Source organism: Ruditapes philippinarum, unplaced genomic scaffold (genome assembly GCF_026571515.1).
Source record: "Ruditapes philippinarum isolate M1 unplaced genomic scaffold, ASM2657151v2 ctg1912_1_1_1_1, whole genome shotgun sequence".
Taxonomy (NCBI): domain Eukaryota; kingdom Metazoa; phylum Mollusca; class Bivalvia; order Venerida; family Veneridae; genus Ruditapes; species Ruditapes philippinarum.
Window position 1 is genome coordinate 147,742 of NW_026862146.1, and position 14,107 is coordinate 161,848.

Here is a 14,107-nt window from a genome sequence, read left to right on the forward strand (position 1 = left end):
GATTCCTGTATTTTAATTATTTTTATCCGCAAGATTCCATCTAATTATCTATATCAGAATGTAACGTTGATAACGAGTAATGCAGTATGAACATTGATTTTCTGGCCTTTTTTCTCTCTCTCTCTCTTCTCTCTCCCTCTCTTTACCCAAGGCGACTATTGATCTTGTACACAGTATTGGCATGTTCTAAACACAAGAACAACACTCGAGTTAAGAGGTTATGCAGCCTGTTCTGTTTACACAATGTGTGTCAGTAGGAAAAAAGGTTAGAAATAAACACCAGCCTCTGTAAATCAACACATTTTCCCCTCCTCTTTTCTTCCTGATAAGAAGAGATTGTACTTAAAGAGAACATATGTGTGCCTGTTTTATACCGGATAAAGATCGCTGATATATAGGTTATGTTTAAACAAATCTGTTTTATAAGCAAAATCATTATCAATCTTTCTGCAATCTAGTTATGCAGTAATAACTGTTTATATAGCATAGGTTGATTACCATGGCAATATTTTCCTATTAACAGGAAAATACAGTTGGGATTGAATCGATTCCCCCATCAACATCATATGAAACCAATATTGTTATTTTTTTCAGTCAATATTCACTGCTTTCCTGTATATATTATGAACATTACTTCAACAGAGAAAGAAAACGCATATTTACATGTACCCTATCATTATCAATATATAAGAACATGACTGTTTCCAGTCCTTTGAAAACCACCTACCGTATAGGAATCTAAATTAACTCCAAAATGCTCAAGTCACAGAGCATTCACGGGATTTAACCCGGATAATTCCATTCATACACATATGCCATAGAACCTGTGTCGCGTCATTTTCAAAATCTTTAATAGCAGTAATATATTCCTATAATAATTAAACACTCCCAATTCTAGCCATTTCTCACAAATATTAATAGGTTATATTATCAATTTATATATTCGTTTCTATAGGGAATGGAAGTTGTGCATAAATCATACTCGTTTCCAGAACGAGGCTACAGCAGGCGATCAATCGTCAGGCTCTTGCAGACGATTGGAAATTTATTCAGATTTGGAGTATAATATTGTTGGCGCAGTTCGATCGAAGTCGCTGGTATTTTCTATGTGACAATGTCAATGAATTTTAGCTCATAGTACATTGATATTCGAACAAATAAAGAGTTCGCCCGCGATAAATGATCTGAAAATTACATAGTTTATATTACTATGGAAACCAAACAAAATACAGAACAAATGGAAATAAAATAGCACGTACTAAATTAATAATTTGCTGCATGTATCGGGGACATCTCTAGGTGCTTAAGATATTCATTATTGCAATTGTCTTGATTGAAGAAAAGTTGATTCCTGTATAGTTTTTATACATGCATATTAAGTTTTGTCTGTTAAATAAAATTAATGATATAATCACTGAAAGTATATAATATTTGTTTTTCATAAATATGAACAATAATAAAGTAACATAACTATAAGAATTCATTTTTAATGACAATATAAAATTTAGCAAATTAGTTCTCGAGATTATACACGTACATGTATAGTAATACTAAAAATATTTATCCAAACGTGTAAACCGGGGGTTGTTTTTTATGTATTTATTTATGTCTTATCTAATTATTTACTTTTTTTCTAATTTTTTATTGATTTTATTTATTTATTTATTTATTTATGTATTTATTTATTTATTTATTTATTTTATTTATTTATATATTTATTCATTTATTTATTGATTGATTTATTTATTTATTTATTTATTTGCTCTTTCTTATTTTACTTTTTCCAGTTAAAAGTATCTCAGTGAGATTACAATGCGAGTAAGGCATCCATTATACATATGGATATTAGTATCTGATACTAAAAAAAATCAAGAAATCAATTCAAAAATGTAATTATAGTCACTTCAATATTAAATTTCGCGAGTTTAGGAACGAGTGTCAGATAGAGCAATAGAAAGCACAGTAGGATCTAGGATTTTAATTGTTTATGTGACAAGTCAGGTACGAGGTTGTAGAGTTGTCTTAGCAGGTACCAGAGCGACCAAATAAGGCGTTCTTGTGGTTATCTATCTCCTTGTGATAGGCGCAGAATGAATTCCTGATCGCAGCATGAAATATAACAAATATAGGTGTAAATAAAACAATACGATTGTTTCAAGTATAACAAATTTGTAATATTTTTCCAGACTTAATCAGCCACATGGTATTGTATCATAGCATGTAGTGTAACATTAAAATCTGTGAACTTATCAATTACGAATGTGAGATGTTTCGATATACCATGCAAATATTATAGCTTGTCACAGCATCATACCTACCTATTTGACACACTGGTGTTATTTCTCTAATTTTAACATGTACACATGATGTGGAAATTTGTTTATGAAAGCTTTATCTTTATAATGATTAGTTAAATAGTTTCCCGATATTCATTATATGTAAATAGCCGAAAGCTATATATTGACTCGCAGCACATGTGGCCAGTTTTTTCTGCAACATTTAACATATTAAATAATTGATAACATTTGTTTTTAATATGTACAAATGTACTTTAAACAGATATCGATGATTTACCGTTTTTGATCGTCTGCCCTCCAGACGGAGATACCGAGCACGTGCCAGTCATCCGGGTACGAGCCACTGATCAGCACGGTACCAATCTTCTCATAATGCACCGTTAGAGATTTGGCATCACCTATGTCGGTCCTACTCAAGAACGTTTTACTGATGACCTCATTCCGTAGATGTAGCTCATTTTTACTTAAATAATGACAAGTTTATCAATGAATTATTATACAGTTATGATATGGAATATTTTAAGTTTATGACATAAGCTACGAGTATAATGAGATAAATTATATACATCATGCATAAGAAATGCATATATATTTTTAATTCTTTAGAAATGTCAAACATGTGAGTTATAATGTTCCTTAATGGATTAAGTACATGTTAGATGTTTAAAAAAAGTAGTGCTGAATATGCAGTTATGTGTCACAAAGGTAGCAAAATGTAAACAAAGTAGTAGATCTATTTTGACTTCCATACAAAAAAGTAATTCACTATAATTATACAAAAACTTTTGGAAACTGTAATACGCTCGTATGATACTAAAAATAAACAGAAAAATGATTGCATTTCTTACTCTTAATGGGCATTTAGAAATGTTATGAGTTAACACAAACAAGTATAATGATTTTTTTACTTCATGATAATTACAGATTATAACATAATATAACGTACGTTGATAACGTAAAACATTCGACAGATGTTGCATAAATGTTACATGTTGATGACAAAAGACATAATTTGTTTATGACATATGGCAGCATACGTTTATGACGTCAATACTACATGTATATGTGTATTATGTAAGAGTATTATGTAAGGTATAATGCGTTTATGTCATGGTCATGAGGTAAAAAGGCTTTATGACATATGTTTGATTTTAAAAAAGCTATTTAAGCACAAAACTCGGACAAGTTAGTAAAGGAAAAGAGAGATTTTTCTTCCGTAAAACTTTAATCATAATTTCAAGAATTTTTAAAATATTAAAACGCTGACCTCATTAAGGGTTTTGGTCCTATTGTTCCATTTACTCCCTCCAGTGTTATTGTAATTATACCATCAAAGTTGTTTATAGTACTAATGTTGAGTTGATACACATAATCTATATAATATATAATAAACTATATACATGTATATACTTAAACAATAAAATAGAACTAAAACTGCAATACTAGTATTCCTTGCTAAAATATCCCCGAACGCATATCGATTCTTTATTTCATTTCAAATTATTATTTGTGACTAAATTTTCAGCCATATTGCAAAGTTTAAAATGATTCTGTCAAAAAGATATTTTGCTATGTGTCAATGTGTAAACATACTGTATTTTCTTTAAAAACAAGGGCATACAAATCTATCATTTCCCTTTAGCAACTATAGAATAAAATCTGTCGCAAAAGATTTCAGCAAATATTGCACTATGATAGGGATATAAACTAACAAATACAAATTTTAAATCAAATAAGATGTTGCTGAGTTTTCTACCCTTCATATAATCCAAGAGAACAACAAAAAAACTCGAATTCAGGGGGGAAAGACTCTAAAAGTAGGACAGTCACCCCCATTTTTTAGGATTCTCTTTAATCATGCAAATTTTAAATAAATTTTCACTGGTAAATGTGTCTTGCCTTTGTAAGAAAAAAGTACTGAAAATTCCAATTAGGAGCCTAATATCTAAGCACCAATACTTTTTGAGGTATGCCCCAGACAAACAAAATTTGACATACAAGTTTACCCACCTTACAAAATCGGCTTGCAGGAGTATATTAAATGTATGAAGACTTATGCGTAGACCTAGAATAATTAGTGGCGACGCCGGTGAGCGGCGTCGTCTTTTATGGAACGCTTTTTATTTTGGCCTATGGAAGGAGCTGTTATTATTAGCAGTTAATGTCATGTTGTGTTAATTAGTTTTATTTTGATTCGTAAAAATCAAGTAAACAAATATGTTGTTATATTTGTATTTAATAACTTTATGTAAAAAGCATGTGCATTGTGATATTATTTTCAGGAAATTGCAGGCTAAGTTTAACAGCTTGTCCCTTAGTTTTATTGACAATACTAAAACCCGGATTTCGAATATCGTTGTGGTCTACATTGATGCCGTATCCATTCATCATTCATTTATATATTTTCAAAATTTTCCTACAAGAGGAAAGTTCACCTGCAAATGAGTATAAGGATAGGTAATTAACTGTTGTTAACGATTATCCTATTGATTTTATCCATGTTACGTTTATCTGTTGCACAGAATGGTTGTTTTTACAAAGTGTACCAGTATCCGGATGTTGAAAGCTATCCGATTTTCTGCAATTACTGCTGTCACATGGCCAACTATTTTTTATGAATACTTTACCATCAATTTGCATGGCTTATTAAAACTGAGGCTGCAACATTTCATAATTTTGCTGTTTAGGGTGTTCTCTTGTGTTTCAGGTTTTCTTTATTTTAAGGGGAAGTAACTCATATTTACTAAATTATTTGTTTTTTTTTCTGTCTATCTTAGGTATTACTTACTAAAATTTACCAGTTGTAAGGTCATCAAAAGCATGTTAATGTAAGGATTTCATATTTATTTAATAGAACTGTAAATTATTAATGTTATGTGCATCTTAGTATATTGATATGATGAGACTTATAACATTTCTGAATTTAAAGAGTTACAGTTATGTCATTATTATTAAAGGGATGAAAATTCATTTAAAGTTATAAATGATAATACATGTATTGATTGAAAATGTCCTTAAACTTGGATAAAGCAATATAATTAATAAAGTCACCAAAAAATCATATTCTGAATAGTTATTCTAACTTTTTTCTAACATGTGCATAGTTTGAAAAGGACAGCTTCTGTCTAATCTGTTTGTAATGGAGGGACACCAGTCTCAACCTCCAGGTCTCCTGAGTCAACCCAACAACAGACTTTTCATAGAGTAGATTGTTTCTTGCCTTGAATAAATTTGTGCACTAAATTTTATAGTGGGTGATTTGTGCCACATGAAAACCAACATAGTACAAAAAGTAACCGGTCGCCAGATGAAAACATGAAAATACAATCTACCACAAAGTTGTTCGTTTTTTGCATTTTCATGTTTTCGCCCGGTGCATAAAATTTCTTATCATAGACAAAAGGTTAGTTTTTTATTATCACACTGTGTTTATCATAATGTGTTTATCTGTGACGATAACTTGTATGAAATATATTATTTAAAATGTACATGCCATTATAGAATTTGTCGTATGATACAATATAAATGATGGCGTCAGACTTAAGTGGATTGACCACAACTATTGAAGTATTATTGCTTTATAATTAAGTATTCTGCACTAGTAACATTGTAATGCATGTACTAGTATTAAAATAATGCCTATTAGGTTGATACACATGTACATTGTGAATATATTTAGACCTGTTCCAAGTACGTCCTTAAACATTGATACAAACCCTTAATTCAGTCAATAAAGTCTTCTTTGAGTTCACAGGGGAGTTAATCAGGATTCAAAATTCTTCTACAATGATTAATCTCGCTTGTAGTTTGCGAACACTTTAAGAACTAAATTACAAATTCATCAATTTAACACATGTACATGATTTCTGTAAGCTTGACGATACTTAACCTTCTTGACATATTAGAATAATGAATGTATGTGATGAGTTACATTTCTATCGTGCTACGAATATAGGCCATATTTTTTATCATGTGGCTAAACTTGATATAAAGTAAAGATTGACCCCGGGTTCTTCTTAAAGTTAAATAAAATACATATCTAATGTGAGAGTGACACGTGACTGTCATTATTTAAAATAATTTGTTTTAATGTAATATCTAACACACCACAAAATGTTGAGCTAGATTCTGTCTCAAGGTAAAGTTTCCCACGTGCATCAAACTGGTCGGCATGGTAACCCATCCTTGAGCATCCGTCATTTTTACACCTCACGCAATGCCCATTGTGGAAGTCGTCTGCACTGGGACACACGAAGGCAGTGAATGGACATGGAGAGTTGATAGATTCTGTGAAGTAGTAGTACGAGCGTTCGTGACTACATGCCAGTGCTTCCTCCTCGGCTGAAAGAATTACCCGGATGTAAAATTAAAAACAACGCTTATATCGAAGATATACATTTGTAGCCTTGGTCTGTAAAATCAGTGACAGAAACATGGTAAACAATGCCAAAGAATACTTTGTTCTAAGTTGAAAATATTGCAACTGTTAGGCAGGTTGGTCCCATGATCAGTCCAACATACAGTTGATCATTTAACCTGCAAGTCAGACCCTATAGTGTGAGATGACCAGCCTTGATATCTACAAAACTGATACTGGATAGTTCCAGTGAAATGTAAGCTGGACAAATCCATGTAATAAATTCAGCATGTAATGGGTAAACCAATAATTTTAGCTTGATAAATGAAAAAAGCTGTTACATTTTCTCAGTAAAGATATCCAAATATTTGATAACTACCATAATAATTAAACAGTGAAGTTATAGCAGTCCAGCTTGTTGCGCCAAGTTTATCAACAGCGTCGGCCGAGCAGCCTGGTTGACGTTCTCCACCATTAGGGTAAAAGTCAACATGGCCCATTTCTTGTGTAGCACCAAAACCAATGTTCTTAATACCGCCGCCGTCTGTGTGAATGACGTCAACAAAATCTGCGTCGCTTGGGTCCAGACGAACTTTTATATCCATGTTTTCAAAATAAGGACTAGCCGGGTCAAGCCCTGTAAATTTTTATTTTGATAGAATTATATTGCATATAAGATACAAATACACAGATACATTTCAATACAATACCTCCTTTATATGCTTAACATGTGTTTAAATACGAAACATAATTATGCATTATGTTTTTGTGCCCCCACGTTAGTGGCGGGCATTTAGATTTACCCTTGTCCGTCCGTCCTTCCGTCCGTCCGTCCGTCCGTTCACTTTTGTGTCGCACGTAACTCAAAAAGTATTTGACCTAGAGTCATGAAACTTTACAGGAATGTTGATCAGCATGTGTAGTTGTGCACCTGGGTATTTTCATCTGGATATTTTTAGTATTTTCAGAGTTATTGCCCTTGACTTAGTAAAATTTTGCAATTTTCAACTTGTGTCGCATGTAACTCAAAAAGTATTTGACCTAGAGTCATGAAACTTTACAGGAATGTTGATCAGCATGTGTTGTTGTGCACCTAGGTATTTTCTTGTGGATTTATTTAGTATTTTCAGAGTTATTGCCCTTGACTTAGTAAAATTTTGCAATTTTCAACTTGTGTCGCATGTAACTCAAAAAGTATTTGACCTAGAGTCATGAAACTTTACAGGAATGATGATCAGCATGTTAGTTGTGCACCTGGGTATTTTCGTGTGGATATTTTTAGTATTTTCAGAGTTATTGCCCTTGACTTAGTAAAATTTTGCAATTTTCAACTTGTGTCGCACGTTACTCAAAAAGTATTTAACCTAGAGTCATGAAATCTTAACAGGAATGTTGATCAGCATGTTTAGTTGTGCACCTGGGTATTTTCGTGTGGATTTATTTAGTATTTTCAGAGTTATTGCCCTTGACTTAGTAAAATTTTGCAATTTTCAACTTGTGTCGCATGTAACTCAAAAAGTATTTGACCTAGAGTCATGAAACTTTACAGGAATGTTGATCAGCATGTTTAGTTGTGCACCTGGGTATTTTAGTGTGGATATTTTTAGTATTTTCAGAGTTATTGCCCTTGACTTAGTAAAATTTTGCAATTTTCAACTTGTGTCGCACGTTACTCAAAAAGTATTTAACCTAGAGTCATGAATCTTAACAGGAATGTTGATCAGCATGTTTAGTTGTGCACCTGGGTATTTTCGTGTGGATATTTTTAGTATTTTCGAAGTTATTGCCCTTGACTTAGTAAAATTTTGCAATTTTCAACATGTGTCGCACGTAACTCAAAAAGTATTTGACCTAGAGTCATGTAACTTTACAGGAATGTTAATCAGCATGTTCAGTTGTGCACCAGGTATTTTCGTCTGGATTTATTTAGTATTTTTAGAGTTATTGCCCTTCACTTAGAAAATTTTTGCAATTTTCAACTTGTGTCGCAAGTTACTCAAAAAGGATTTGTCATAGTCATTAAACCTTATGGGCAGGTTGCTCAGCATATTTAGATTTGCACCTGGGGTTTCGCTTGTGGATTTATCCAGTATTTGTAGAGTTATTTCCCTTGACTTAGTAAAAAGATTGACAGAACAGTGGCGCGGTGGGGGCACCCGTGTCCCATGGACACATTTCTAGTTTTACATTGTCACATTTTTTATTCTTTTTTTTTTTCAAAATGTTCCAAATTCAAAGTCGAGTAAACAAATAATTTAGTAAGTTAAGAGCTTAAGAATTATATAATTTGACGAACCATTCATTTCAGCTTTTTTTTTTTTTTTTTGGGGGGGGGGGGTTATTTAAATATAGGTAAAATATATTTATATCGTACATTATGTAGAAAAACGACAGGTTTGTTGTATGACAACCTACTACGAATCTTATTGTCGTATCTAATTTGAAACCGTGACACATGTGTTTTGAAATAAAAAAAAAGGATAGTGAAAAAAATTCGAGAACAAAAAAAAATCCATTTTACTTTCAAAAAAAATATTTCTTTTCTATCTTTGGGAATCACTTATGTTCTGAGTGCTAAAGAACAACCTATTTGTACTAAGCAAGATGGAAGTCTCTGTTATTAGTGAGAATGTTCTATGTTTGATACTGTACTTTTGGCATTGAAAGTCAAGTGTGAGAAAAAATAACATCAAATTTGCATCAAGATCAGCAGCAAATTGAATAAACAATTTAACCAAGCGATTACCATCGTAATCAGAATAACTACATTTATTTCTCACCCTGAACATGTTTAAACCGGAAGTGAGCCTGCCAAGTCTTGCTAGGCTCTATACCGTTGGTACATTTTTTTTTCTTTTTGAAATATAAAGCTGTTCGAAATTCAAAGTCGAGTAAACTAAGACATGTAATTTAGAAAATTAAGGGCTAATACAGCATATGCTTTCATGCTTTACTGCAAATCAATAAAATTTGAAGAAACATTCATTGATTTTCATATTGCTCTGATATTGTTATCAGCTGAGGTGATCTTTTTGTCGTATTTTTTTTTTTTTTTTTGGGGGGGGGGGGAGAAATGGGGGCAGGGTGTTAACAAACTAACCGGCCATTGTATAGTACGGCAAATTTAACACCTATGTATAGGACATTCACAGCATAATTAGAACTGAAAATCTGCATCATCATCCATCTTACCTGAGATTCTAGCAAGGTGACTTATTCTCTCCCCGGCATACCCAGCAACGTGTGCTCCTAAACTGTGTCCGATAATGTGGAACATTGCCGAGGTGGAGCTATAGCCCTTTATAAGCTTGTTGACGAGTTGGGCTAGCTGGGCTCCAACCACTCGTGTGTTAGCAGTAGCCTTCTCGTATGGTAACACTGCTCCGTTATGCCAGTCCACGGTAATCACGTTGAAGTCACCCTTGATTATGACATAAAATAAAATGTAAAACATAATACTGATATTAAACGATAATTAAAGTGAATTATAATGTTGTGTGTTCTTCATCCATTTCCTAAAGATTGCCAAAATTATATACTGTGAAATAATTCAATTTCGTGGGCATGAAATTTCGTCTTTTTATTTCGTTGGTTCTTAATGCTGTCAATTGTTTGCTTTTGCAAAATAGAAAAATGAAAATAATGCAATGCAAAATAATCTTACAGCAGTAGAAATTAAGTTTCGTTAGATTTTAAATTCGTTGATTGGCCTATCCACGATAAACAAGAAACCAGTCATCCAAGAATGATACTGATATTAAAACTTTTAAAGTAAAATTTCGCACGATGTACATAGTCTTTATACTAGAGATCTTTTACTCCTAGTTATGATTTTTGGAAGCTAATTATTCAATTAAACACACAGTTTGTTTTTTTTGCTTTTTTTTTTTTTCTCTTTTTTTTTCTGTTTTTGCCAAGGAGCCAGGGCTGTGTTCAATATCAGTACACCAACTGTTGTTCGAGAAAGAGATAGCATGTTATATTTCTGAGTCATAAATTTACGAGTTGCGACGTGGTGAGTGATTTACGCATCTGACTAGTAATCTAAGGATTGCTAGTCATTTGTGTTCAAACCCCGTCTGGGACAAGCCGTTGTTTTCTTGAGCAAGAAACTTGTACCTCATTGTTTACTAATGATTGGTTCCAGGAACGGATTTGAGAGTTCTTCAATAAGCTTATCGTTTCCAACACAATCGAACTAAGGTTGAAAAAATTTAAACTAATCATAGATCAGAGATATTTCTCAGATTTTTCTCACCGCGATTAGAAGTTCCTTGGTCATATCAAGAATCCATGTTCTGTGGGCATTATGGGTAAAACCGTGCACGATAATTTTTGTTGGTTTTGACCCATCAAAATTTGAACTTTGTATTGTCGTGTCAGCGTGCGGGTCAAGTGCTTGCTCCTGTGCCATGGTAGGATTGGCCCTGAATTGAAAACAATTGTCATTAAGGTTTTTATTTCAATTTATTTATAAATTATTTAATTTCTTCAACTGTATTTCAATCTTTATGGTACCGGTATACTCTACTTATTTTACAGAGTTAACTTCTGCAATCAATTTTTGGAATCATTTCTAACGTAATCATGTTGCTTATATGTCTGTGGTTCCTTCACAGACCAGTCTTCATTCATGCTCAAACTTTAAAATGCCATATCATTCAAGATATACTTTACGAGTTTAATTACACATTTATGCCAATTTATAGATAAAACATTAAATGCTGTAACCTAGCAAAATTATCATTTTTTATAGTAACAGATAATATTCTTTTCACGATTGAACAGAGTGTTAAAGATGTCATATACCGCGTATACAGCAAAAATCGCGTGCCTATCTTTGCAGGTGATTCTGGGGCTACTGATAATGGTCGATGCAAAAGGTCAAGGAATGGTATCCCATTATTGAAACATCCGAGATCCCCGTAACATACTGTATGTGGTAGATGGTTTGTAATGACGTCAAACAAAAAGCCTGAAATATATATTCAATACGTAGTAAGCTATGAAAATAGGGAACATTGTTAACACAGTTTCATATTGATAGTTGAAGTTCCGAAACTAAGGATACATTTGCACACTTGTTCTATTTCACTGTTATCAAAATCTTCCAAATATAGAAGTCACTTCTACACTGAGTGTGGCAATCAACAGACAATCCTGATCATGATCTTTATATAGTAATGTTTGTTATCAGAAGATATATGCCTAGTTGTGTATTAAAAGGGCAGCCTAGTACAAAAGACCTTAATTTTGCCTTATGACTTGTAGTCCTCCATTAGTGTAAATGCCAAACATTAAACTTACGGAGGCTTACAATCGTCTATTGAAGTGAAGCATTGACAAATAAGTTAATTTTCTTATTCCTTTTCTAATGTTCTAATGCGTTTTATTTTGTGTTTTTTTTAAAGTTCCGCAGTTACAATAAAAGTCATAAAATGGCGACTTTCTATGTTTTAATGGTGGTTTTCACCGCATTTTACCCGGCACGAGTAGACATCCGGTACAACCAACCGATCTTCTGTACCAAGCTTGATAGCTCATCACTTGATATAATATGACTTTTCAGACGTACTCTTCAGTATATTGTAATAATTTATTATAATTATCAATGTTGAAAATATTTATGCCATCGTGCTAGGACTGAAAAAGCAGTCAAAACGCTGTATGTGTAATGTTGAAAATATTTATGCCATCGTGCTAGGACTGAAAAAGCAGTCAAAACGCTGTATGTGTCATGTTGAAAATATTTATGCCATCGTGCTAGGACTGAAAAAGCAGTCAAAACGCTGTATGTGTCATGTTGAAAATATTTATGCCATCGTGCTAGGACTGAAAAAGCAGTCAAAACGCTGTATGTGTCATGTTGAAAATATTTATGCCATCGTGCTAGGACTGAAAAAGCAGTCAAAACGCTGTATGTGTCATGTTGAAAATATTTATGCCATCGTGCTAGGACTGAAAAAGCAGTCAAAACGCTGTATGTGTCATGTTGAAAATATTTATGCCATCGTGCTAGGACTGAAAAAGCAGTCAAAACGCTGTATGTGTCATACAGCGTTTTGACTGCTTTTTTAGTCCATACAGCATTTTGACTGCTTTTTTAGTCCTAGCACGATGGCATAAATATTTTCAACATTGATAATAACAATATAGGTTGTATTTTATGTGTATTTCAAAAAAATAGCGTAATTAACCTTCCTAAAAATGATCTGTTCCTAAAAATGATCTGTTTTAGATTATTAAACATTAAATGCAAAATGATTTTCACGTTGACTATTTGGCCGAAATATTGTCACACCGTAGTTAGTTTTGAAACCAAAAGTAAGACTAAAAGAAATCAAACAATTATGATAATTCAAAGTTACTTACCATTGGCGGAGTTTAATAGAACGGCAAAAGACAGAAAGAAATTCAACTTAGTGTCCATCTTGTAAATTTGGTCGCAGACTTCTAAATGATAAGACATATATAGAAGTCACATACCAATCTATGGAGATAAAATACTAGTCTCACGTAATTTACCGACTTAAACAAACCTTGAGACATAGCAAAACCGTCCTAAAGTATAATCACGTTTAACGAGGATGATCACTTTTCGGAGTATAAAATTATCTATTTGCAAGTGAGCGTCTTCTTTGACGAACGGTGCCCTTTTTTTCTTACAAAATATTTACAGTACGTTTTGATTATTGTGACTTTTACCCATACAGCTGTAGATAGGTTACTATCTATAAATCAAGATTTAACATATGAATATAAAAATAATATCCATCTGTCCGTACGTTTGTACATTTTTTCGTATCCGATCTGTTGAAGCAGTATGCCACCAGATTCATGCTAATTTTCATGAAAATTTTGAAAATGTATTTAAAAGGTAAATGAACAAAGTAATCAACACATTGAAATCGGCACTTACAATCAACGTAAATTACCAAAAACAAGAAGTGGAACTGGAAACGGACAAATTCCCCCAAACACGGTCCAGTAGAGGAACACGACCTTCGACTTGCATCAATGCACGGTTACTAACATTAACAAAACATTTTATTCTTATTTCAAAAGTCATCCGTGAATGAATCCTAAGATATGACCAAACACCAGCGTCCAATACATTTATGTATAATATTTTTACCATGCAGGAATGACAGAATTGTTGACCAGGCACGAACGTCAGTTTACTTTTTATCATGACTTTTGATCTACAAGCGTGTCCTTGACCTTTGAGGAAGGGGCCGGATTCTTGCGCGCGACACGTCATTGGGTCCAGCACATTTATACATATTTTTTAATCCATCTATCAATGACAGAATTGTTGATCGGACATGACATCAGTGCAGTCTTACAAATATTTCTTTGCCTCTAAAGTCAGTGTGACCTTGGCGATCGAGCTTCAGACCAAGATGGTGTTGCACCAATGTGCTACACATTTATACAAAAATATTTAAAATCC

The 14,107-nt window shown here is 33.0% G+C and overlaps 1 protein-coding gene across 1 annotated transcript; it reads right to left on the reverse strand.

The window, feature by feature from the left end:
- Window positions 1–1,963: 1,963 nt before the first annotated feature.
- On the reverse strand, window positions 1,964–13,163 carry LOC132718102 (inactive pancreatic lipase-related protein 1-like). The gene is made up of 9 exons (XM_060701732.1): window positions 13,027–13,163; window positions 11,464–11,629; window positions 10,913–11,081; window positions 9,847–10,075; window positions 7,034–7,291; window positions 6,405–6,638; window positions 3,565–3,670; window positions 2,575–2,760; window positions 1,964–2,098 (listed from the first exon to the last, which is right to left on the reverse strand). Exons 1-9 carry the CDS (start codon window positions 13,121–13,123, stop codon window positions 2,023–2,025), a joined length of 1,521 nt encoding a protein of 506 aa, XP_060557715.1. The 5' UTR covers window positions 13,124–13,163; the 3' UTR covers window positions 1,964–2,022.
- Between the last annotated feature and the right edge of the window lie 944 nt (window positions 13,164–14,107).